The sequence below is a fragment of the Dreissena polymorpha genome, chromosome 14 (genome assembly GCF_020536995.1).
Source record: "Dreissena polymorpha isolate Duluth1 chromosome 14, UMN_Dpol_1.0, whole genome shotgun sequence".
Taxonomy (NCBI): Eukaryota; Metazoa; Mollusca; class Bivalvia; order Myida; family Dreissenidae; genus Dreissena; species Dreissena polymorpha.
This window is the reverse complement of record NC_068368.1, coordinates 12,270,750-12,296,025: the sequence shown is the minus strand read 5'-3', so window position 1 is coordinate 12,296,025 and position 25,276 is coordinate 12,270,750. Positions and strand designations below refer to the sequence as shown.

At 34.9% G+C, this 25,276-nt stretch overlaps 1 protein-coding gene across 1 annotated transcript in view; it reads left to right on the top strand.

The window, feature by feature from the left end:
- The window catches only part of LOC127857177 (hexokinase-2-like), a 73,671-nt gene that overhangs the window by 32,673 nt on the left and 15,722 nt on the right, over positions 1-25,276 (top strand). The window contains exons 12-19 of the mRNA XM_052393594.1: positions 10,154-10,228; positions 13,049-13,239; positions 14,890-15,052; positions 17,152-17,294; positions 19,005-19,226; positions 19,579-19,678; positions 21,744-21,823; positions 23,062-23,174. Of these exons, the coding sequence (XP_052249554.1) occupies positions 10,154-10,228; positions 13,049-13,239; positions 14,890-15,052; positions 17,152-17,294; positions 19,005-19,226; positions 19,579-19,678; positions 21,744-21,823; positions 23,062-23,174 (1,087 nt within the window). The remainder of the gene's footprint in view (positions 1-10,153; positions 10,229-13,048; positions 13,240-14,889; positions 15,053-17,151; positions 17,295-19,004; positions 19,227-19,578; positions 19,679-21,743; positions 21,824-23,061; positions 23,175-25,276) is intronic.

The following is a 25,276-nucleotide window of genomic DNA, read 5'->3' as shown; positions in this document are numbered from 1 at the left end:
TACAGGTCTGCGTGGCGTAGTGGATATGGTGTCAGTCTTGTGACTGCGAGGTCACGGGTTTGATCCCACTGTTAGAGCAGTCTTAAGATCTCCCACAAAGACACCCAAGTACTGGTTCTAGTCCAGAAATTGTCTCGAGAGCTATTCAATAAGTCCAAGGATTTCTATGGAAACGTGTTAACATTAATGTTTAAACTTTAACTTTTTGGAAGTTGTTGTCTCTTCATTCCTTTCTGAAACAGAAAAGGTTCAGTTTTGATAAACAGTAATTTGTTCAGCTCAAAAAATGAAATGAATGCGTACCGTCCTAAATATTTTGAAATGTTTAAAATGCATACAGTTTGGGGGGTTTAGATTCTAAGCTGTTTCAGAGTATTTAAAAGGCATGCAGTTTTTATGGGAAAGAGTCTAACCAGTTTTGGAATTCTTAAAATCCAAGCTGTTTTGGTGGACAATTAGCAAAGCTGTTATATAAAAGTTTTGTCGGAATGTACATTTACATGTAATATACTGTGGCGAGCTTGCCTAATAAAATAGCATTTCACAAAAAGTCATCAAGATTTGAAGAATGGTTCAAATATGGTATTATTGTTAATAAATCTCTTGTTGTGTTATTGTTGACCTCATAAAATATGTGATAGAAATAAATATCATTTTAAAAGACTCCATTATAGTTTTTGTCAGCTTTCAACGCTTGGCTGTTACTTGGCTTACATGTACCTACAGACATTTACCTACTGAACATAAAAGCAATGTGTTACCACCAAAAACATTCACAATACCGACTGGGCTAATCAAGCAAAAGAAGCGATGGAAAGCACAGATCTGAAATCAATAGCTAAAGCTGTTAAGGCCTTGTCTGCACGATTGATTTAAGCAAGCCTACTTTTGTTGTATCATGAATGCCTTTTTATTTATTGACCATATATTTGACGTTCTTCACTGTTGAATTGCATGTGGCTAAGCAGACTTTCTTTGGAATATTTCTTTAGCATGCTTTTAAGAGTTCTAAGCTGGTCTTTAGCATTTTATCGAAAAAAAATGTCCGAACATTTCCGTATCATACTTTTGAAGATTACTTATTAACATTTGTTTACAGACTATTCTGTAACAATCCTGCAACATACAGGCTTGGAGATTTGTAACCTTTAAGAAATACAAGTGTCAGTCCTGTTGTTTATTTCCTGTGTGAAAACAAGCTTTATTGTATTTGTATACCAGTAATACTTTATGTTTTAATGTGAAAAAACTATTGATGTTGAATTTGTAATTATTTGAAATATTTACTTTAGTCTTTCATGAGTGTTCCTACTTGTTACCCCGAAATGTGCTTTTAGTGGATTGTTTGTGATGTGCAGATGCAAAAAACAAAACATTCTGTCCCTTTCTCCCTTAACCACTTAGATACTTATTTTTGACCCGTTATAAGTCCCTAAAGTTAAGTTCAATTAATGACTTGTCTAACCAGATTCAAGTTTGAAATGCTTCATTTCCAACCCTTAAAAACTGTTGAGCAACAAACAGCATAAAACCTGAACAGACTGCGAATTACTTGCAGGCTGTTCTGATTTTATGCTGTTTGCACATAGCCATGTTCACTTTGCTTCTAAGTGGGCAAGGGTTACAGAAATAAGGCCCTATCATTACATGAGTCACATTCTTGGAAAACTGAGCTTAATGCATATGTGCTAAGTGTTTTCTCAGTTATTAGCATACGCAGTCCATACAGGCTTATCAGGTATAACGTTTTCCCCTATTATGGAATTTTTCGTTGAAAGGAGGTCTCTTCTTAACCCTTTGCATGCTGGGTAATTTGTCGTCTGCTAAAATGTTGTCTGCTGAATTTGTAAAATAAGCCATTTCTTCGATTTTTTTCAAAGAATACTATCAGAATAGCAAACAGTTTGGATCCTGATGAAACGCCACGTTTTGTGGCGTCTCATCTGGATCCAAACTGTTTGCAAAGGCCTTCGAAATTCCATTCCAGCGCTTAAAGGGTTAATCAACAAATCGATATAGAGGGAAAGTGCAATTCTCGATAAGAATAGTCTTATCTTGGATGATATTTTATGCACATGCATTAAGCCCTGTTTTCTTACGACAGCCCTTAATTAGCTAGAAACACATTCCATTTCCTGGCATATTTTGTTCTTATCTTGTTTGTGTTCGTTTTGTAGAGTTCTTTTTTGTAAAACATATCCTTTCTTCAAATATGTATTAATAAAAATGGACAAAGAAATAAAATTCAAATAATTCAATTTTTTCAATTCAATATCTTTAAATGAGATAAGAATTTTCCTTATTTCATTATTTGGTCAAGATGTTGTAGGTTTACATTCGAGAATAAATGTCCAAAATAAGTATGGAATAATTCTATGTAGGATTATCAACGAAAGTGGGAGTGTATGTTCGAGCTACACAACTATTGTATTAATTTTTCAGATTCGATTAATATTGAATTGTTTGATTTGATCCCATGCTGTGGTTCATAAACTTGGCTCTGCATGTAATGTAAATGTTTATCAAGTGTATTTATTGTGAACTTGAGGAATTATTTCGCCTTTTGTAGAAAAAAATAATATAAAATTATATTTACATTTATTGAGATAAGCTGAAACAAAAGTGCCAAAATTGTGATAAGCAAAGACAAATTATTGACGGTTTAAATAGCAAGTTATTTACTTTACCATTTATGGTTATTAAAAAGTTGTCTTTACCGCAGTTTTAACGCTTTTCCACATAGATACGCTTTTTGACAGGTCTGCAGTCCCTTTGAAAATAAAATTAAGAACCTTTCTAAATAGATTCAAGTTCTAAAGGCTTAATTTCCAACCCTTAGATACTTATTAGCAGCAAACAGCATAAAACCTGAACAAACTGCGAGTTACTCGCAGGCTGTTCTGGTTTTATGCTGTTTGAAAAGAGCCATTTTCACTTTTCTTTTGAGTGGGAAAGGGTTATAACTTGCAATGTTTTGCTTTGAGTATTAACAATGTGAAGAGGCATTATATGTAGGGTTCTTTCCTTTACCTCTGTTAACAATGTTTGTCTCAAATATTTTTGATTTTTCATAATAAAATAAAAACAGATGCATTCATATTCTTATAAAATATTTCAAATGTGGTAAAATTACTATTTAAAAGTGAACATAAGTTCAAATTGTTGTTTTTTTTGTTTCTCAATTAACAAATATCTGGTGTATTTGTTAGATTTTTTTTTATTTTTGAGATTCAACGAAACTTGGTGTGCAATATTTTCTCTCTTTTTTTTTCCACATGAATATTACATATATCTAAAATGTTGTCTTATCAGAACATCATAATTATAATGTCAACCAAAGTACTTGTATGAATGTAAATTTAATGAAATTCTTAATATAAATGGATTAATTTTTGTTTTTTACAATATTTATAAAAATTGTTTGCCTGCTTGACATTTTCAATTTTTTTTACAAAGATTTTATGAAATATTGATGAAAGAAAAATAGAAAAGCTTTTTATCTGCATAAAATGCTGATACATAATAAAGTGATGTTATTATGAATTACTGAATTTGATCAATAATATATGTATATGTTCATATGTTTATAATTACTGAAATTAACAAAAATTATAGTTAATTTTGTAGGAAAATAGAAATAAAAAACGTAATTCAAGGGTAATTTCTTTGAAGTATGAAACAGACGAATTTGTATGTATTGTAAAGGAATGAATGGAGTAACTTTGCATTTATTTATAACAAGTGTTTGATGAAGTTGTTGTGAAGGTGTTGATCTATTGTTACATATCTTTTGTGGCTAGCTTTGGGAAAAAGTGGCTTAATGCATGTGCGTGGTTTGTCGTGCCATATTAACATGTGTGGACTGCACAGGCTAATCAATCACAACACTTTTCACCTTGACTGGATTTAAAAATGGAAATTCAGTCTTGACAGAAGGTGTCGCCATGATTAGACTGTAGAGTCTGCGCAGGCTGATCTGGGTGGATACTTCACATACTTGAGTAAAGCCTGGTTTTGCCAGAGTGTGCCAGAGTGTGGATTTTAGTTTTATCGGCTAGCTCTTGATCTGTTAGGAAATGGGTGACAATAAAACAACAATAAACAAAGCAAAGTTATTTTCTTTACTTTCGCCAAACAAAAAATTCTAAAACATTATTTATATAATATATATATATATAGCTGGTATTTTAATGCAAACAAATTAGAAGTATAAATATATAAGGTTATTCAATAACCGGTAACAGTAATGAATACACATTTGTGAGACCAAAGTAAACCTTGAAGTGATGTTTCTTAAAACTACTGAATACAGCTGAATACCTCCTCATTATTCAACAAACATCAAACACAGTTTATGTTGAAAAAACAAAGGAGTCCGAGTGTGTTTTATTACAAAACACTTATGACATATTTTTATTATGTTTTTTGCAGTTTATAATACTAGTAAACTGTTGTTTTTTTGTTTCTCTAATGAACTTTTTTGTGTTGTCATTTTTCCCCTTCACACACTGCAATTGTGTTAAGTAACTACCCGGTAGTTTGAAAAACAATTACAAGTAAACATAATAATACTTATATACTGGTAGTTCCAAACAAAAGTGATTATATATTTCATTAATTGATTAGTTATTTACTATTAATGCACAAATTGATTTCTGTATTTAAATTATGTTTTGTCATTTTGATTTGGCTAATATTTTTCTATGATAGTTGATTTGCCTTTTTGATCTTGTTAAACATGCCATAATACTATTTTATAATACAACTATGGAGCAGGTAATGTTTTCGTTTTATTACGTTTTAAATGTGCTTGTGTCGTATGTCAATACATTAAGAAACCGTCATGAATGAGTGTCCTTTTCATCAACCTGAATTTAAATGAGATTTATCACATCTCCGGATGATGATTTAATTTAAGTGCATTCAAGCAATCCATATAGATCAAACGACTCTTACGACTTTGATTTTAAGACAGCAAAGATGAATTACTTTGATGATTCTATAATCTAGTTTTGTCATTCAAATTAACCTACATGGATTTCAAGTTAATAAAAAAAAACTGTACATATATGTTTTTGAAACACGTGAGGGCAAATGATGAATAACAACTTATTTTACGTAACCGGTTTGCGAAACATGTGTGTGCAAATCACGTGCGATTTGTTATTTAAAGGACCTACATATATTTCAAGTTCATCAAATAATAACTTAGTTTACTTTACCGCTTTGCTAAACACGTGAGTGACTGCGCATGAGTGACTGACTGTGTCGTCAGGCGAAATAAAATGCAGAAATGCTCGTCTGTTACGCATTAGGACTTCAAGCAATTAATATTAATAAATTCATGATGGCACAATTTAAATGAGTTACATATTTGAAATTATGAATAACTTGTTGAACTAATCATGAACTCAAACGTTTCATTACCCGTTCTTTATGTTTGACAGATGCATAGTTTCAAAGTGAGCACAGCATACAGCATAATTATTGAAGTATATCGTGTATTAAAATAATCTACATTGCGTTAAGACATGTCCGTATGGTCCGCAAATCTGGTCCGTATGGTTCGTATACCAGCACTAGCAATGTGCAACCGCGTCTGTGCATCAAGTACGGATTGATATAGGTTTGATGCTGTTCAAGATTACATCATTGTAATGTCACCTTGAAACAAGACCAAAGACATATAACAACATATATCTACGTCTCCAGGGACCAATACATGTGTTGGTATCTGGTCTCTGACAAGACTAAGGCTCGGCTACCGCAATAATTGTAAGACAAAGAAATTACAAAAAAGACTTTGACAGCAATGCCTAAGTGCTGAGCAAATGAAAAGTAATTACAATGTACTGAGATATGTGTTATGAGCATTGTATGTCGCGCATGATTCATTAAATAGAGAACTGTTCACTTCAGCATATTTGAAAAAACTTTAAGCTGTATATAATATATTTAATAATTTTGTCAGCTGTACACGTTTGAAGGTAATGTTAAAACGGTTTTGTCTGTTGTTTTTTGATGTTTTTGTAGGTTTTTGCCGTTTAAAAAGTAATACAGATTTTTCACGACGGTATTTTTCTGAACATTTATGGATGAAAAAATCTTCGCTGAATCGCACTACATTGCCCGATTTTTAAGATAATGCGAAATATGTTGGAAAAACATATAAAACCTACTAACCTTGTACAACTATCCGTAAAATTTCAAAACATCCGGTCATAAGCGCCACCTCGGAAGTAGCATTGGCTCATTTATTAATGCATCGCAAAAAGAGGTGGCGCGCGTGATTAACGGCCGTGAATAAGTATAAGATAACACTTCTTCTTGAAACTATAATTTGTGGTCGTTAATCCAAATGCTTAATTTACTAAAAGGCCAATGTCAACGAATCTTAATTAGGCTCATTTATGTTGTTTTTCCCACTATCCACTCCAAAAAAAGAAGATAGGTCGGTCTTTTTCCGTTAACATTTTTGTATAATACATGTTAATTAAAAGACACATTAAACCTAATCTCCCTGTACAATTATCCGTTAAATTTCAAAACATCCGAGCCTGAGCGCCACCTCGGAAGTTACATTGGCTCATTTATTAATGCATCTCAAAAAAGAGGTGGCGCGCGTGATTAAAGGCCGTGCGTGATATCTTTTTTTGATCCGGTATAAAAGAGGACTACTGATAATACCAGATCGCGCATGCCACTTCGCCGCTGTGTTATATAAGGGAGACAACTCGTAAGCTGTCCGTTTTGCATTTTGCATTTCTCTTTGTATTTTCCCTTACTTTGTACCGAAAAAAAAACACAAAACACAGCACATCTGAGTTTATATTGAAACACTCAGGGACTTTTGAAAACAAAATGTGTATAGGTCCAGACTGAATTGGGTCCAATAGAGCCTCGCTCTGTGAAAAGTGGGTTTAATGAACTTGCGTAAAGTGTCGTCCCAGATTAGCCCATGCAGTACGTACAGGCTAATCAGGGACGAAACTTTCCTCCTAAACTTGATTTTAACTTAGAAGAGACTTAATTGAAACGAAAAATATCATAAACGCAGAATGTGTCGTCCCTGATAAGCCAGTGCGTACTGAACTGGCAAATCAAGGACGGCACTTTACGCACGTGCATTAAACACCCTTTTCACAGAGCGCGGCTCATATCAAATAATACATACAAGGCACACAAATAACATTCATGCGTCAAGAATTATAAAAAAAATCTGTCCCAAGCATGTCGAAATGTTAAACGTTTAATTTCATTTTCAGACAATGTTCAGGTAGATTAATTGATAGCTGTGAGGGTGTTCGGATGGATTGATTGATTTTCTGTTTTGGGGATGTTTTTTTTTTGAGGGGGGGGGGGGGGTGGGCATTTGTTTCTGTTAGGGGTGTGTTTGGGGTAAATTGATGGACAGCCCAAACACTCAAAATGTAATACGATCGACACTATGCGACACATTGGGCGTATAATATGAATATCACTAGTTCATGGCAATTTAAATTAAATTTATTTTGAGCGGCTTAAAAAAAAACTTACGAGTCCGTGGGATACGTGACATTAGTTGGTAAATATAATTTATTTGTGGAAAACATGATTCAACGTGTACGAATACACAATCTACTTGTAGTTTAGCGCAGGTTGAATATACGTGTTAAAACCTTGTCTGGAACCTATCGCTTTTAGACGCATTTAATATGATGGTTATCCGGCCATGAAACTTATGCTCTAATAAGTGTGTGACACTTGTATTGGATTACCGATGTATCATATGGCAAACGACCAATCTCGCGACATACGCTAAATGTTTAAACTGCTATGGCAAGCGGTTCGACGCATAATCCCAAGAAACTAGTTTTCTCATGAGAACCTAAGTTCTCAGAATGAGAACCTAGGTTCTCGCTTGAAGATTGCACATGGCTTCAAGAACCCAAATTTTCAAATGAGAACCTAGGTTTTCATGAAAACATAGGTTCTCAGAATGAGATCCTAGGTTCGCATGAGAAACCTAGTTTCTTGCGGTTTGACGCATAATGCCAAGAAACTAGGTTTCTCGTGAGAACCTAGGTTCTCAGAATGAGAACCTAGGTTCTCGCTTGAAGATTGCACATTGCTTCAAGAACCCAAGTTTTCAAATGAGAACCTAGGTTTTCATGAGAACCTAGGTTCTCATTTGAAATCCTAGGTTCTCATGAGAACCCAGGTTCCCATTCTGAGAACCCAGGAACTCATTCTGAGAACCTAGGTTCTCATGAGAAACCTAGTTTCTTGGTATTATGCGTCGAACCGCTTGCCATAAACTGCAGAGACGATTTGCACGAGTGATCTCAAGGGATGAATAAAAAAGAAACACGTGCAATTTGTCCACCCGATCGTAGAAGCTTTGCTTTAAAATAGGTGTGATTAGTTCACATGCATTATAATTATCAAATCTCAAATTATGAAATTAAACACCTCCGTAAATTGACGACCTTGCAAAATTTGTAACAAGTACAAAATACAATTTATAATCGATAGCAACTAGCGAGATCACGCAAAAACACCTCTTAAATTTTCTATTAAGGACGTATATTTACTCCGTCAAGGAAATATCAAATACATGTGTACAATCTCTATTCTGTATTCGACAATCAGTAACTTAACGAACTATAAAGATCAATCTTAAGATTTGAAATTTCTAATTTGCCAAAAAAATTCTTAGATTAAGTTTATTTCATTCAGATGTAAAATATACAAACACAATACAAATTTATTGCACTAACTATAGATTCGCCATATTCCATCATACATTTCTGAATGTGCTTAGCATCTTTCTGATTTTTATTATAAAGAACATAAATTCAGTCGCTTTGTAATTATTGCATTACATTATTTATTAGTACGACGCTGCACACGATATAAAACTAATTGTAAATACCTGGCATATACCATTCAATAAATGTTTTTATTATTGTTGTTCTTTATTGATGTTGATATTTTGTCTGCCATCATCAAATTACTTACTCTTTTACACTTTTACAGCCTACTTATTATTACACTATCCATATTTGTATTTCTTATATTGACACATGTCTACATATTTTCTATGAAATGTGTCTTCTTTTTCCTATGGTATTGTTCAAGTCATTAAGAAATTATAGCAAATGCTTTTCATTTTCACCGCTATAAGAAGTCCGTCAAATACAACTCTGTAACGTATGGATTAGATACGAATATCTGTATACTGACATAAATTGTTGAAAGGGGCCTTTTCACTTTTTGACAAAATAAAAAAATGTTTCAGACTCGAAAATTTTCGTTTCGTTGTAGTTATGATATTTGTGAGGAAATAGTAATACTGAACATTTATCGTGCTATAGAATATCCATTATATGCATCTTTTGACGATTTAAAAACCTGAAAATTATAAAGCGTTGCAACGCGAAAGGATTGAATAATTTGGAGGGTTCTGCTGTTGTCGCTATATTTTGTGAAACTACGAGGATCGCTTATATTAAGTATAAAATACCGGTACATCATTTATTGTATCAGCACGGATTGCCGAATGATGTAAGCAATAGATTTTACTCCAGGGGTTAGTGGTTCGAGTACAGTTGAGGGTTACTTTTTTCTATCTTTAATTTTTTTTTTTTACTGGAGCTTTTTAGATCCAATACTTACATGTATCAATATAAAGCATTTAATGACAAACTTCAATGCATGCCAAAATCTGTGAAAAGTTCCCTATAAAGACATTGTATTTACCGTTAATTGTTAACTTTTAAAAAATTGTTTGCTTTAATCGTCTCATAAATTGTCATGTCCGGAGACAACTACTAGTCGTTATTTAACAAAACTTTCTTATCTGGATAGTTATTAACCAAACCAATAAGATGAAGATGAATGATTATTTTTTGTGTGTGTAGATATCAACATAATATGCCTGTGCGTTTTTTTCTTAGACGTAAATATATATGATATATTTTGTGTTAATATTACCATATGTTCATGTCTGATGCATTTACTGTTTCATATTATGGGTGAACCGAAACTATTTCATGTTGTTGTTTTAATGCCTGATTGAAAATAAGATTACCAAATGTATTGTCTTTACGAGCTACCTTCAGAAATTATATTATTATAGTAAAAAGAACACAATTATGAACGCCAAAATAAGCGATTCGGTTAAGTAACGTACGTACACGTCACATGAGGCGTTTTTTTCGCGAAAAGACTTTCAACGCGGAAACACGTACGTTACTTTGATAGTAGGCCTAATGTTATTTAGTTTGATGTCATTTACATAGGAAATGTTTAAGGGACACTATAGTATCTTTTAAAAAACGACTTAATTTTGTCGGTCAGCTGTATATTAAGCATGGAAACGTATTGATGTATGCCCTGAAATAAAACCAATGGAACAAGTTTATTGTTTATTTTTTCAAGTGCGAATTTCTTTTTATTTTGTAATTTGACAATTACAATGTCGGTGTTGGCCGGCTGTAGGACTAGAATATGTTTTTTGCATGGCTTTAACAAATAAGTAGCGAATCTCATTTTGAAAGAAAGTAAATCAAGAAATGACAGAACAACTTTTTTCTTTCCAAAAAAATATCGTAAAATAATGTAATTTCTTTCACTGGATCACTGGATAATGTGCTGTTAAGAATGATGTTTTCTCTAATTATTGTAACAGTCATCTGTTATATATCAGAGACCAACCATGTGGATGTTCGGCAGACGTTCTTTTATAGAGATCTTAAGGATTCGTTATTTGTCTTAAATGATTCGTTACTTTCCTTAATTTCGTTATTTGCACTTAATTCGTTCCTTCTTTTTATAAATGAACTTTAATGTAATAGATGTTTTAACCATTAACATATGTATTAACCACTAACAATGAAATTATTTTGTTCGCAAATATGTCAGAAAGGCTGATAAATGCGCAAGTACTTACACGAGTTTTAGCACAGTCGTCTTCCTTGATTTCTACATGTACGTGTTGTTATGTAGGTCGTGCTTACATTTTCGCGTACAAAAAGGTTAAAGGAATTCGATAGGGGACAACGGAAGGTTACCCGACACATTTACACGTGAGTTATGTTTTGACGTTGATGAAAATATTGACCAAAAATTGATGTAACAAAGGATAAAACAAATAAATTTAGGAACTGAATGTCTGAGAGAGCGTTTACCCTTTCTGATCGATTTACAAGGCGTCTGACATGATAAAGGCTGCAGACATTGGAATTTGCAATCTCTCCATGGGCCAGGATGTATGAATTCAGATACATACTCGCCACGCTTTTTAGTTTGCAATATACAATGCTATAATCCGCAACCAAAGGGACACGTTTTTAGCCGGTGTTAGGATCGGGTCAAACTAAGTTCTTCTTGAATGCTTTTAGCTTTTATGAGTCTCATCTCATGGATTATTGCAACTGCCTTACTGATGTTAAACTGTGAAAATAGAAACGATGCAGTAATTTGAGTAATGTATTGCTCTATTAGACTGATGGCTGCAGCGTACTGCAATTTTGCAGAATAAAATGCTACTGTGTCATGTAGTTGTGCTTTTGATCATTCCATATACTAGCATTCACAAAGGACCTTTTACAATTTCTGAGACGAAGGTCCCTTTGATCATCCAGTGTTAAACCTCTACTTATTTAGATTCATGTTTTTACATGCATCTGCATGTATGTGTGTATCTCTGTCCATCAATCTGTCTGTCTGTCTCTGTTTTCTGTCCATCCATCTGTCTGTATGTCTCTATGTTTTCTGTCCATCCATCTGTCTGTATGTCTCTATGTTTTCTGTCCATCCATCTGTCTGTATGTCTCTATGTTTTATGTCCATCAATCTGTCTCTATGTTTTCTCTCCATCCATCTGTCTGTTTGTCTCTATCAATATGTTTTCTGTCCATCTATCTGTCTGTATGTCTCTATTATTATGTTTTCTGTCCATCCATCTGTCTGTCGGGCTCTGTTTTCTGTCAGTCTGTGTATCTCTGTCAGTGACTTTTGTCACATCAATCTGTGCAGCATATAATTATCTTCCTGTCTCAAAGGTCAAGGTCACACTAAGAGGTTAAAGGTCACATTTGGCCATACAACAGCTTGTCCAATCAGCGACTTTATCATTCATCATGCAATTTTCAAATAATTTGCCACAAATGTCGTCTTTGTGAACACTGCATGTGATGAGTAACAACGGTGTTGCTTCTTCAAAGGTCAAGGTAGCACTTAAAAGCCAGTGGTTAATTTTTTTTCCACTACATTTTTTTTTAAATTGCAAACAAGTACATGTACAATATTTATTTTAACAATACCGGCAATGATTTGCAATCCAAAATAACAACAACAAAACAAGTATTAATGCAACCTACTCGTATCTAAAGTTATATACAGTATAGTAGTAGTCAACAACAGACAAAGCATATAAGTAAGTGAAATGTCTTTTAAACTTTACAATTATAAGAAGTTGTTTGTTGGGAAAAAAACATACATAATGTACTTGAAAAGAAAAACAACATCTTCCCCTGTGAAAACTGAAAAGGCAACAAAGAATGTTTATATTGTAATGACAGATGAAAAAGGCATAGAGAAGTATTAAAAAGGATAATTTTTGCCATTAAACAGCCTGTCTGGACTGTAACTTCATCATTCAAGCAGTTGTAATTTTTCACCAAAAGATGTTCACCATGTGGAGAAGGTGTTTCAGCCTTTTGACAAATATCAAGGTCACACTAACAGCCAAATGTCAAAAATGTGCATGGTGCAGCTTTCTAAATAGTTACAAACATTCTTGATGCTTCATGATTTGTTATTGTTGGCTGAGGTGCTTCTTAATCTTAAAAGTAATCTTAAATATGCTACAAAGTACTCAGGGGTATGGAAAATATTTTTGAAAGTACCCTGGAGCACGGCTTAGTGTGGCTAAATTAAAATGTATTTTCTGTACCCAGGGTAAATTGTTGTAGACTTAAGAGTATTGGGGTACTTTTTATATGTAGTACCTGAGCAGACAAAGACCAATTTAGCATTAATGACTTTGCCCATTACACCACAGCAACAATACCAGGCATCAGTTTTGTCATGTCGGCCACTGACCTGTCAGCCATGGGAGCCACACGGGCCCGCCCCTCCCTGACGTCCCACGGATCCCGAGGGTCCATGATGCAGAAGCAGGTGGGGGGTCTCTCGCTGGAGCAGGTGAAGGAGAACCTGCTGGGCATCCTGGCGGATAACACAGACTATGTGGTGGGTATTTAACCCTTTCCAATCAGATAGCATCTATGATGTCATTGTAGTCCTTCACAATATCAAATTAAATTTAAGACCTTTCTTTTTTTACTCAAGTTTTAAAGCCTTCATTTCAATCCAAAAGATACTGATGAGCTGCGAACAGGATAAAACCTGAACAGACTGCAAGTGACTCACAGGCTGTTCTGGTTTTATGCTTATTGCATAAAGCCCTTTCCAATTTGTGGGTATTTAAGCACCACTCTGGGAAAAATGGGTTAAATCCCTGTGTGTAAAGTGTCGTCCCAGAATAGCCTTAACTGTCTGCATAGGCTAATCATGGATGACATTCCCGCTTTTATAAAAAATTTTTTATAGGAAGTCTCTTCATAACAAAAATGCAGTTTCAAAATTATGCCCCATTGGTCGAAATATGGCCACTCCCCAGGGGTCACATGATTTATGTAGACTTAAGTAGCTAAAGAGCTAATACACTGCAACTCCAATATATCGCGGTTGAAGGGGTCCAAAGATCGCGACCGTGATATATCCGGCGCGCGATATAAATTGTCAGTTTATGTATGCATGTATATGTATACATTAGCATCATTATGCAATCTCAAAACACGCTATTTACCAACCTTATTCAAGTTTGTGTTATATCCATATGTCATTAATTGGTATAACACAAAACATTATTCCATGTGAGTATTTTCAAATGCGTATAATTAAATAATCTCTCAAAGAACAAAGCCCAGATGTGTAAATTAATATTTGGCATATTGCATCATATGAAATCCTCTACCAAGTTTGTTCAAATCCTGACCCTATGTTCAACATATGCTCTGCTCTAGGGGTAATTTGTTTCAATTTTATTAGTCCCCTACCGGTTTCACGGGAGGGGACTTATGGTTTGTGCTCCGTCTGTCAGCCAGTCTGTCAGTCAGTCAGTCTGTCTGTCACTCACACTTTTCTGGATCCTGCGATAACTTTCTTTTAAGTTCTTAATATTTTTTCATGAAACTTGGAACATGGATAAATGTCAATATGGACATTATGCACGTCATTTCATTTCGTTCCTATGTCAAAAATTCTGGTTTCTATGGCAACAAATAGACTAGAAATACTGCTGAAATGGTGGTTTTCTGGATCCTGCGATAACTTTTAAAGCTCTAAATATTTTTTCATGAAACTTGAAACATCGATAGATGGCAATATGGACAATATGCACGTCATTTCATTTTGTTTCTACGTCAAAAATTCTGGTTGCTATGGCAACAAATATATATTTTTTAAATTCTGAAAATGGTGGAATTTCTGACAATGGTGGAGCCGGTAGGGGACTTATATTGCTTGACAATAGTCTTGTTTATATTGTGACCACTTAAATGATCTGCTCTGGAAACATGAGTCTCAAAGTTTTGGTATCAGAGGTTTGTTGTTTAAGCATGTATTAACAGCGTTTGGTGGTCTCATACCAAGTTTGTTGAAATTATGTCCATGGTTAAAAAATGAATTTTCTTATATGAATATAGATTATAAACAATAAATGTTTAAATACAAAAAGAGCAGAAAGTGGCGTCCCTGATAAGCATGGGTGAAATGCAAAGGCCACTCTGGGATGACACTTTAGGCATATGCATTAAGCCCTGTCGATATATTTGACAGGTAAATAACATCATTGAGCCATTCTGTCGTCCACATGAAGAGTACTGTCGTATCCAACAACTGCTGCTGGAGAATCTGGAGCGTGGCCTTGACCCGGTGTCACACCCAACTGCTCCCGTTAAAATGTATCCTACCTTTGTGAGAGATATCCCTAACGGGACAGGTTGGTCACCATGTTAGCAAACAATTATTTTTTTGAATAGATCATTTAACTGCTCCCTTGACAATGTTTTCCAATCTGTGTGTGTGGGTTATCTTAAAGGGACAGGTTTGTTACACTGTTGAAAGAAAAATATTACAATTTTTATGCCCCCAAAGGAGGGCATATAGTGATCGCACTGTCCGTCCGTCCATCCGTCTGTCTGACAGTCACACTCTTGTTCATTATGCATGCTCATCATGTATATTGATTGAATCCCGACAGGCTATGGGCCCCTGCAGGCAGTCTCCTTTGATACCTGGACATTAAAAAACTGCTCTATATTGATATGTAATGAACAGATATACAACAGATGGTGCTTTCACACTCCTGTCGTTATGAAAGTGCTGAAAACCTTACAAAATGACACAATCTTTGGTGCTTATTACATGCATATTTCTTGATAAAAGCTGGTTATTTACCGGTTAAAAGTGTCTATATGGATGTTTTAAGAAATTAATGTATTCAAAAATCCATTGTTGACTAACTAGTTTTAATTGGAACAACTTATACTATAATCTTTTCAAATCATTTAGCATCAAAATATTACTTGTATTTCATTTACTTTTCTTACTTTTTTTGCTTGTCTTTATGCAATGTTCAGGTTTAACCTACAGTATACCCGACTCATACAACTAATTAAACGAGTAATTGACAATTAATTTGAGTTTTTTAACAGGTTTCTTGTATGCAAACACAATAAGCAATTGCAATCAACATTTAGATGTTAATTTACTGAAATTATTTCTTCTTTTTTGTCCAAATTGTTTTTTATTAGAACATGTTCAAAAACACTTGGTACGAACGCCGTGTTGTAAATATGCATGCATATTCATATGCTAACAGAAGCCATGTTGCATATTGTAATGTTTTCAAAGCATTATTACTTTATCTGTCATTTTCTTGTGGATTATAGTACTTTATTTGGTAAGAATTCATTATGCGCAATCTTATTGCATATACAGTTATTATATATTATACTTTGTGAAGGACCATTGCTTAAAGAATAAACTAATATGAATCAACATATGACTCGTCAATATTTCTGATCTATACGGTTATATGGATAGTATCCGTATACCATATACAGATATCCAAATACTTATTATGATAACGATCTACATCCCTAGATAATAATGTAATTAATTTAATTTGTTGCAATTTCGGAAGTTTTAGGGTCAAAGTGAGGAGTAAAAGAGTTCTGGTAAAACTGGCATAATGCATGTGCAGGAAATGTCGGCCCAGATTAGCCTGTGCAGTTTTCACAGGCTTATCATTGACAACACTTTCCCCTTTAACATGATTTTTGTGTAGAAGAAACTGCCTATAAACACAAAATTAACTTAAAGCTGAAAGTGTGGTCCTGAATAGACTTTTGCGTACTGCACAGGCTAATCTGGGCTGGCGTTTAACACGCAAACTTTTAGCCCAGATTTCCTAGAATGAGGCTCAAATAAATCCTGTACTTCCATTTATGCAAACCCATGGCTGTGGACATTGGCGTCCATGGTACCTTCTTCATACAGAATTGGTCACACTTGACAATTACTCATGCACGATGAAAAATTTGAATGTATTAATTGCGTAAAAACTGACTCACGTAGAGATGAGTAGTTTATAGGTTTTTGTCTCACAACCATTCTATAATTAAGCCTTGTCTGGGAAAACTTGGCATGGGCATCAAGTGTTGTCCCAGCTTAGCCTGAGCAGTCTGCACAGGCTAATCAGGGACAACACTAATATTTTATGGATTTTTTTTAACCCTTTTCCTCTTAGAAGCAAAGAGTAAATGGCAATGTGCATACAGCATAAAACCAGAAAAGCCTGCGAGTAACTGGCAGTCTGTTCAGGTTTTTATGCTGTTTGCTGAACATCAGTATCTAAAGTTTTGAGATGAAGCCTTTAATACTTTAATCATCTAGTAAGAAAGGTCTAAAATTTAATTTAATTTTCTAAGCAAGTGCACATGCGTCAAAATACGTATCTAAGTGGTAAAGTGGTAACGCACATGCATTGAGCCTTGCTTTTCCAGAATAAGGCCCCTTTAATTTTGTTTCCCACAGAGAAGGGACAGATGCTGGCCCTGGACTTTGGTAGTCACCATCTGCGTCTGGAGTTGGTCACCCTTGACAACGGCTCATGCACAGTGGACAGTCAAAATGGATTTGTTCCAGAAACATTGCTCACTGATGGAACAGGAGAGCAGGTTCGTATTAAACGGTCACTTCATAAGTAGTGCTAAACTTTGTTACTGTGAAATCACTTATTTTCTTGAAGGCCTGATTTTCTTGCTTTTCATGGTTACGCCACGTAGAGAAGGTATTGATTCTGAGAATATTTACAGATGTTATTACCACAGCATAAGTAGGATTTTCAGGGTACAATTTGTCCATTAACATTATTTTTAAAGTCCTTCTTGTTTAAAAAGATACAATGTTATCGTCATATTTTAAATGTACTATTCAAGATTAAAAACACACGTCAACATTCATTGTAGTTAAGTTTAAATTATGTAAATAAAAACAATAATTTCAACGGGAAATGAGCATCCACAAATAAGTAGTTGAATGCTTTAAAATAAACAAATTATATTTACCATTTTGTTACACATTTTTGTCATATTATTCTTTGTATTGGGCATGCAAACATATTGCTGAAACATGTTTAACATCATTTTTTGCACATGGTCATTAAAAAAACACTTTGTTGTGTAGAAGACAAGGAGATTTTTCCTTTTGTATAAATGTTTGTATAAACTTGATATTATTATGCCCTCATTACTGGTAATGGGGGCTATATAGGAGTCACTTTGTCGGTCTGTTTGTCGGTCTGTCTGTCTGTCGGTCTGTCTGTCCCGAAAATTTCATTTGGCACATTTGTTCATCATAATTGGACAGTGTGTCGCGCGAAAGAATTACGTTTATATCTGCAACGTCAAGATCACACTGTGAGTTCAAAGGTAAAAAATGGCCATAAATGATCTTGTCAGGGCAAAAACTATGTCATTAATTGTGAGATTTTAAAAATACCTGGTACATTTGTTCACAATCATTGGACGATGTGTCATGCGAAAAAATTAATTATAACTCCAAGGTCTAGGTCACACTCGGAGTTTAAAAGTACAAAAATGGCCATAAATTTGGACGGCCTGTCATGCGAAAGAATTCAAGAGTTCAAAGGTTGAAATGGCCATAAATGATAATGGCATTATAATTCTTAAAAATCGCCATAAATTGGATTCTCTTGTTTTGTGAAGACAGCATGCAAAATAGTCTGTGTCAATGCGGCACGTGGGGGTATACGTCACGTCTGTGACAAAGCTCTAGTTTTCTAGTTTATTTAAGAATTTACAAGTTTACATATTGAGTGAACAATTTTCGCAGCAAGTTTTAATTGTAATTTTAAAACAGTAATAAATAAATAAAAAGGTGTCAGTCTGACTGGATGTCATAAACATATCTCTGATCTATGTGTAATATAGCAACAAGAATTAGAGCTGTGCATTTGTCAATTAGGGGCCTAATCATATACTGACGGATGCATGCATTTATGCAATAAACAAGCTGTTTTAATGGGGCATTCCACTTGCATTATGCCAGATGGGGCTTAGCATTCATAAATGATTGCAATTGGGCATAGATAACAAAAAAGTTAATGCTAAAGTTGAAGTCTTACGAATGTAAGACCTCCCAAATGAATCCACCATGAAATTCGAACCCTGTGAATTCCATTGCTTTCCAAGTATCTTTAATTTGTTAGGCATTCACAAATGAGTTTGACACTAGCAAGATTGGATATATCTGAATAGATACACTATATAGGAATTTTATTCTTTACTATACTTGCAGACATTTACTTTAGAAAAAAAGATGTTTTCATTTGTTTGCAACTTCTTACTTACCAGTATTGATTTCAGCTTTTTGACTACCTCGCAAAATTCCTTCACCGCTTTCTGAAGCAACGGAAGCTCCTGAACAGGAGCGACCCCATTCCATTGGGGTTCACATTTGCCTTTCCCTGTGTCCGATTAGCGTTGAATCGCGCTGTGCTCACCCATTGGACAAAAAATCTTCACTGTGACGGGGTCGAAGGTCAGGAGGTGGTGGCTATGTTGGAAGAGGCAATCACGAGGAAAGGGGTAGGTCAACTTGTTGATATGAGCCGAGTCCTGGGAAAACTGGGCTTAATGCATGTGCGTCAAGTGTAGTCCCAGAAAAGTTGTTGCAGTTTGCACAGGCTAATCAGGGACAACAATTTCTGCTTTTGTGGATTTTGTTTTCTATTTCAAATGAAAATCCAGTCTGCGGACTACACAGGCTAATTTGGGGTGACACTGTACGCACATGCATTAAGCCGTTTTCCCAAAAGAGGCTAATATAGTGATACAAAAAATGGAATGATCTTAAAAGCAGTTAGTACCAGCGCGTTTATACAATCAATCACCATCATCATGAAATCTTTATTATTTTGCCCCTTTTTTTCATGTCAAGGAGATGAACGTTGTTGTTGATGCTGTTGTGAATGACACAGTGGGGACGCTAATGTCTGGAGGGTTGGACGATCCAACTTGTGCGATAGGACTCATCCTGTGTAAGTCTAGTGTGTAACCCATCATGTGCTTGTGTGGTGTGTAACCCATCAAGTGTAAGTGTGATGTGTAACACATCCTGTTGTTGTGTGGTGTGCAACCCATTCAGTATGAATGTGGTGTTTAACCCATCCCATGTAGATGTGTTATATATAACCCATATACTGTAAACGTATAGAAATTCGTCGGTATGAAATTTCGTGGTTTAATAAAAAACAACTAATTCGTTGACACGTAATTTCGTGGATTTCAAATAAAAAACAACTAATTCGTTGACACGTAATTTCGTGGATTTCAAATAAAAAACAACTTACCGCCATAATTATTAAAGTTTTAATAAAACAACCAGAGTAATAACGAAGCATAATCTGCTTATCTGTGTTGACAGCAAGACTCGACAATGATAATGCAAGCTACTACTGTAATCAAAGTAACAAGCAAACATTAAGGAACTAATTACAAACATCATGTAAAATCACCTTATACAGTTAGTGGCTTTACCAGAGATTCCTTTGAGATCTTCACCATGAAGTGTTCAAGTGTAAAAATAACCAATATACAAACATTGATAGTTTAATTTTTTAGCTCACCTGAGCACAACGTGCTCATGGTGAGCTTTTGTGATTGCCTTTTGTCCGTCGTAAGTCGTCCGTCATGCGGCGTCAACATTTTGCCTTGTGAACACTCTAGAGGCCACATTTATTGTCCGATCTTCATGAAACTTGGTCAGAACATTTGTCCCATTGATACCTCAACCGAGTTCGAAACAGGGTCAAGGTGGGTTGAAAACTAGGTCACTAGGTCAAAAAAAAAGAAAAACCTTGTGAACACTGTAGAAGTCACATTTGATGCCCAATCTTCATGTAACTTTGTCAAAATGGTTGTCTTAATGATATCTTGGTTGAGTTCAAAAGTGGTTCCAGTCCGTTGAAAAACATGGTCGCCAGTGGAAGGGGCAGTTTTCCTTATTTGGCTATTGAGAAACCTTGTAAACACTCTAGAGGGCACATTTCTTGTCCAATCTTCATGAAACTTGGTCAGAAGATTTGTCCCATTGATACCTTGTAAACACACTAGAGGCCATAGTTTTGGTCCAATAATGATGATCCTTGACCAGGATGTATTTCTTGATGATATCTATGCAAAGTTTGACATTGGGTCATGTGGGGTCAAAATCTTGGTCAGGAGGTCCAAATCTTACAAAAACTTTGTAAACACATGTAGAATTAGCATTACTTGCAAATGTTTGCATGTAAAAAACCCATGCAAATAGACAGTACTCAATCAGAATTAATCATATGCTCACACTGCAAAAGTAAACAGAAGAGAACCAATCTAATATGCTCCAGAGTACTGAATTTTCAACTAAGCAATGAACATGGCCTTGTAGAAAAAGTTGAGCGAACTAGGGCCATCTTGGCCCTCTTGTTTATTAAATTCTTCTTTTCCTTCCAGTCAGAAGCATTGTGAATCCATTTATCCATGTAAATTTACCATTTATCACTTAGATACGATCTTTGACATGTTTGTAGTCCTTTAGAAAGTTGAATTTAATTAAAGACCTTTCTTACTTGATTCAAGTATGTAAGGCTTCATTTCAACCTTAGATGCTGATAAGCTGCAAACAGCATTCAACCTGAACAGACTGCGAGTGACTCTCGTCTGTCCTGGTTTTTGCTGTTTGCACATAGCCATGTTATATTTGCTTCTAAAATTCGAAGGGTTAATTGCAGTTTTTGCATTATGTGAGCTTTGTTCTGAGAAAACTGGGCTCAATGCATATGCGTACAGTATTGTCCCAGATAAGTCGGTGCAGTTTGTACAGGCTTTTCTGGCACGACACTTTCTGATTAAATTTTTGTTTTGTTTTAAATGAAGTCTCATCTAAAGAAAATCCAGTGTAAGTGGAAAGTGTAATAAGCCTTTGCCAACTCCACAGAGAAAACTTGGACAACACTTAACACACATGCATTAAGCCCAGTTTTCCCAAAACAAAACTCATATGCAATTGCATACAAAATTATTTGCACAAAGGAGGTATAACTATTCTACTTTTTGTTTTGTTAGCTAAAGGGGTCAACGCCTGCTACATGGAACAGCTGGACAGGGTCGGGACATGGACTGGGGATACCGGCGAACCCAAACAGGTCATAGGTCAAGGTCATCGCACTGAGATTGTGCGCCACAAATAGGCCTTAAGGGTTGTAACAAACCCACATAATATAAAGTAACTGCATCGTCTCATTTGAGTAATTGTTCTTGAAATCAATATTTTATAATTGTTTGCACAGCAGTGCTCCAGCTAGGAAATAATAAACGGCAGGTGGGGGCTAGTTTGTCAAAAGGGCACTTCTGAGCACACAGGCATATCTGGAATGGGCTCTGTTGCATATTAATTTATATGTTATTAATAATTGTTAGAATATATTATTCTTATAATTAGTTAACCATTCAAATAAAATGTCTACAATGAGGAATTAATAAATTACAATGTAATAAAAGATTTATAAATTATCATAAAATAAAATAAAAATATAAATAAAAGGGCAGGGTGGGGCCTCAGAAGGGCAGGGGTTTCGGAAGGGCAGGGCAGGGCACCCTTCCATTTAGGGTTTAGCTGGAGCACAGCATAGTTTGGGCTGTCATTGACTGATCAATGTTTTCTGACAGGTTATTGTCCCTTACCAGTTTCACCGGTATGGTTTGCGCTCTGTCTGTCAGTCTGTCTGTCAGTCAGTCAGTCAGTCCCACTTTTCTTAATCCTGCGATAACTTTAAAAGTTCTTAATATTTTTTCATGAAACTTGAAACATGGATATATGGCAATATGGAAATTATGCACGTCATTTCATTTTGTTCCTACGTCAAAAATTGTGGTTGCTATGGCAACCAAAAACAAAACAAAAATCTGAAAATGATTGAATTTCTGACAATGGTGGAGCGGGTAGGGGACCATATTGCTTGACAATAGCCTTGTTATTAATATTTTCCTGTCATGCCAGGATGTGAAGAACATGTGATCATGTCAAGTTAGGCTCTTTTCAACATGCTATTGTGTCATGTCAGATTGTTATCAATATTTTATCATGTCATTGTGTATTGTTACCTTGATGTTATTGTACCAAGAAAAATTGTTATGAATATTTTATTATGTCATGACAGAATGTTATCAACACTTTATGTCATTAATGTTTGTCCTTGAAATGTTGACAAAATGTCTGTACTGTTTGTCAATTTATTGTTGTCATGTCATGAAATGTTGTTATCAACAGGTTGTCATGTCATGAAATGTTGTTATCAACAGGTTGTCATGTTATGACAGGTTGTTATTGACATGCTATAATATCATGTTAATTTGTTATAAGTATGTTGTTATGTCATGACAGGTTGTCATTGACACCGAGTGGGAAGGGTTTGGGGCAGACGGATGTCTGGAGTTCTTCATGACGTTGTATGACAAGGAACTGGATGAGCATTCCAAACGTCCTGGGAGGTACATGTAAGTAACCACTCATATGCATCACTTTTCTAAGACCTTACAACAAATTTAAGTAAGGATGAATAATAGAAGAAAAAAAAACTGAAAAAAAATGAATTTAATCAACACTTTTGAAAAGAATGGTTGTTATTTTATGCTTTCTTTTGGTTTATGGGGAAGTATAGTAATTTGGGATAATATGGGAATATATTGATTTGTTGATTATTTGTGTTTTATTTATAATTTTTAATGTTTTAGTGTGCAATGTTAATATGGCGTCATGGTGTTACTATTCCAGGGAGAAATAACAGTTTTATCTGTTTAAAATGTAATCAAAAAGCAGAAAAGAATTAAATACACAGAAAATGTGTTGGGTTCAGTAGATTATCAAGTAAATCCCTCTGGAGATCATAGCTGCGCCACTCATGAAAATATTGATTTGTCTGATCACTTCTGAATTAATGCTTTACCCCTTAAGAAGCAAAGGGAAAATGGCTTTTGCAACCAGAATAAAACCATAACAACCTGCGAGTAACTCGCAGTCTGTTCAGGTTTTATCCTGTTTGCTGCTCATCAGTATCTAAGGGTTGGAAATGAATCCTTTAAAACTTGAATTTATGAAGAAAGTTATTTTATCAAATTTAGCTTTCCAAAGGACTGCACATGTGTCAAAAAACGTTTCTAAGTGGTAAAGGGTTAAAATGGATAATCTTAAGAAACCAACAAATATCCTTCATATTTTACATGTTTAAACAAAGCAGTTAGGTTCTTTTTGTTTAAAGGTAGTATTTATATACATGCTTTAGTAAGGGTTTAAAAATAAGAGAATATTTGTTGGTTTTGGTATATTATTGTTCTTAATTCACAAGTGATCAGAGAAATTAATTTTGGCGTATTAATTCAGTTTGTCTTCTGAAACACTGTATTAAGACTTCTGAATTAATTTGTAAACCAAGTGCTCAAGAAGCAAATTCTGTACTTTCACTCATTCTGGACCAAAAATTATTTGTTTGTTTGTAGATATTTTATGCTCTTGCATAGATTTGATCAGCTGGCTATTTGCCCAAGTCAATACATGTGTATGTCGTAGTAGATGTTTACAGCTAATTAGAGTCCATTTGTTTGTCTGTTGCATTATGTAATGTATGTGATTGCACAAATGATTAGTATCTCAAATAACTAAAAGTAGACATTTTGCTTAAGCCTTGACTAGACTCTTCGAAACTTGTCAGACATTCACTGGATGAGTTCTCAGGAAATAAGAATACATAACAGTTGTCTGACAGACTGACAAAATGTCGCACATTTATCTCATGTCTGACATATTTGCCTTTTGTCTGACAGAGTGACCATGTGTCTGACAAACTTACCACATGTCTGACTGACTGACCACATGTCTGACAGACTGACCACATGTCTGACAGACTGACTTCATGTCTGACAGACTGACCACTTTTCTGACAGATTGACCACATGTATGAGAGATTGACCACATGTCTGACAGACTGACTACATGTCTGACAGACTGAAAACATGTCTGACATACTGATAACATGGCCCCATGTCTGACAGACTGACTACTTGTCTGACAGACTGAAAACATGTCTGACATACTGATAACACGACCCCATGTCTGACAGACTGATAACATGTCTGACAGACTGATAACATGTCTGACAGACTGACTACATGTCTGACACAGGGACAACATGTCTGACAGCTGACAAACTGACCACACTTCTGACAGAATTCCAATTAACATGTGTGTTTATGTGTTTGACTTGCCCTTCAAAGGTTTTTCCAAGTATAACAGACACTTTTGTTATCTACTAGTATGTGCCAATTATCTCCCCTTTTCTTATTTTCAGAATATGCCTTGTGAATAGCTGAAGGAATGGTTTAGTTTTTTACATAATTTCTTAGCATAACTAATACTAGCAAAGGCTATGCTGTGGTAATTTGTGTCAAACTCTCGCTTGTATGCACTTGAATTCTCTAATCTTACTCAAAACGCAATTTTGCCAATAACTTTGTCAAACATTAGATTTCATGTAACTTAAATGAATTTTTGTTAAGTGTTCAAAATTTGGAGTTCTTGAAGAGACAACTCATTTTGAAGTTAA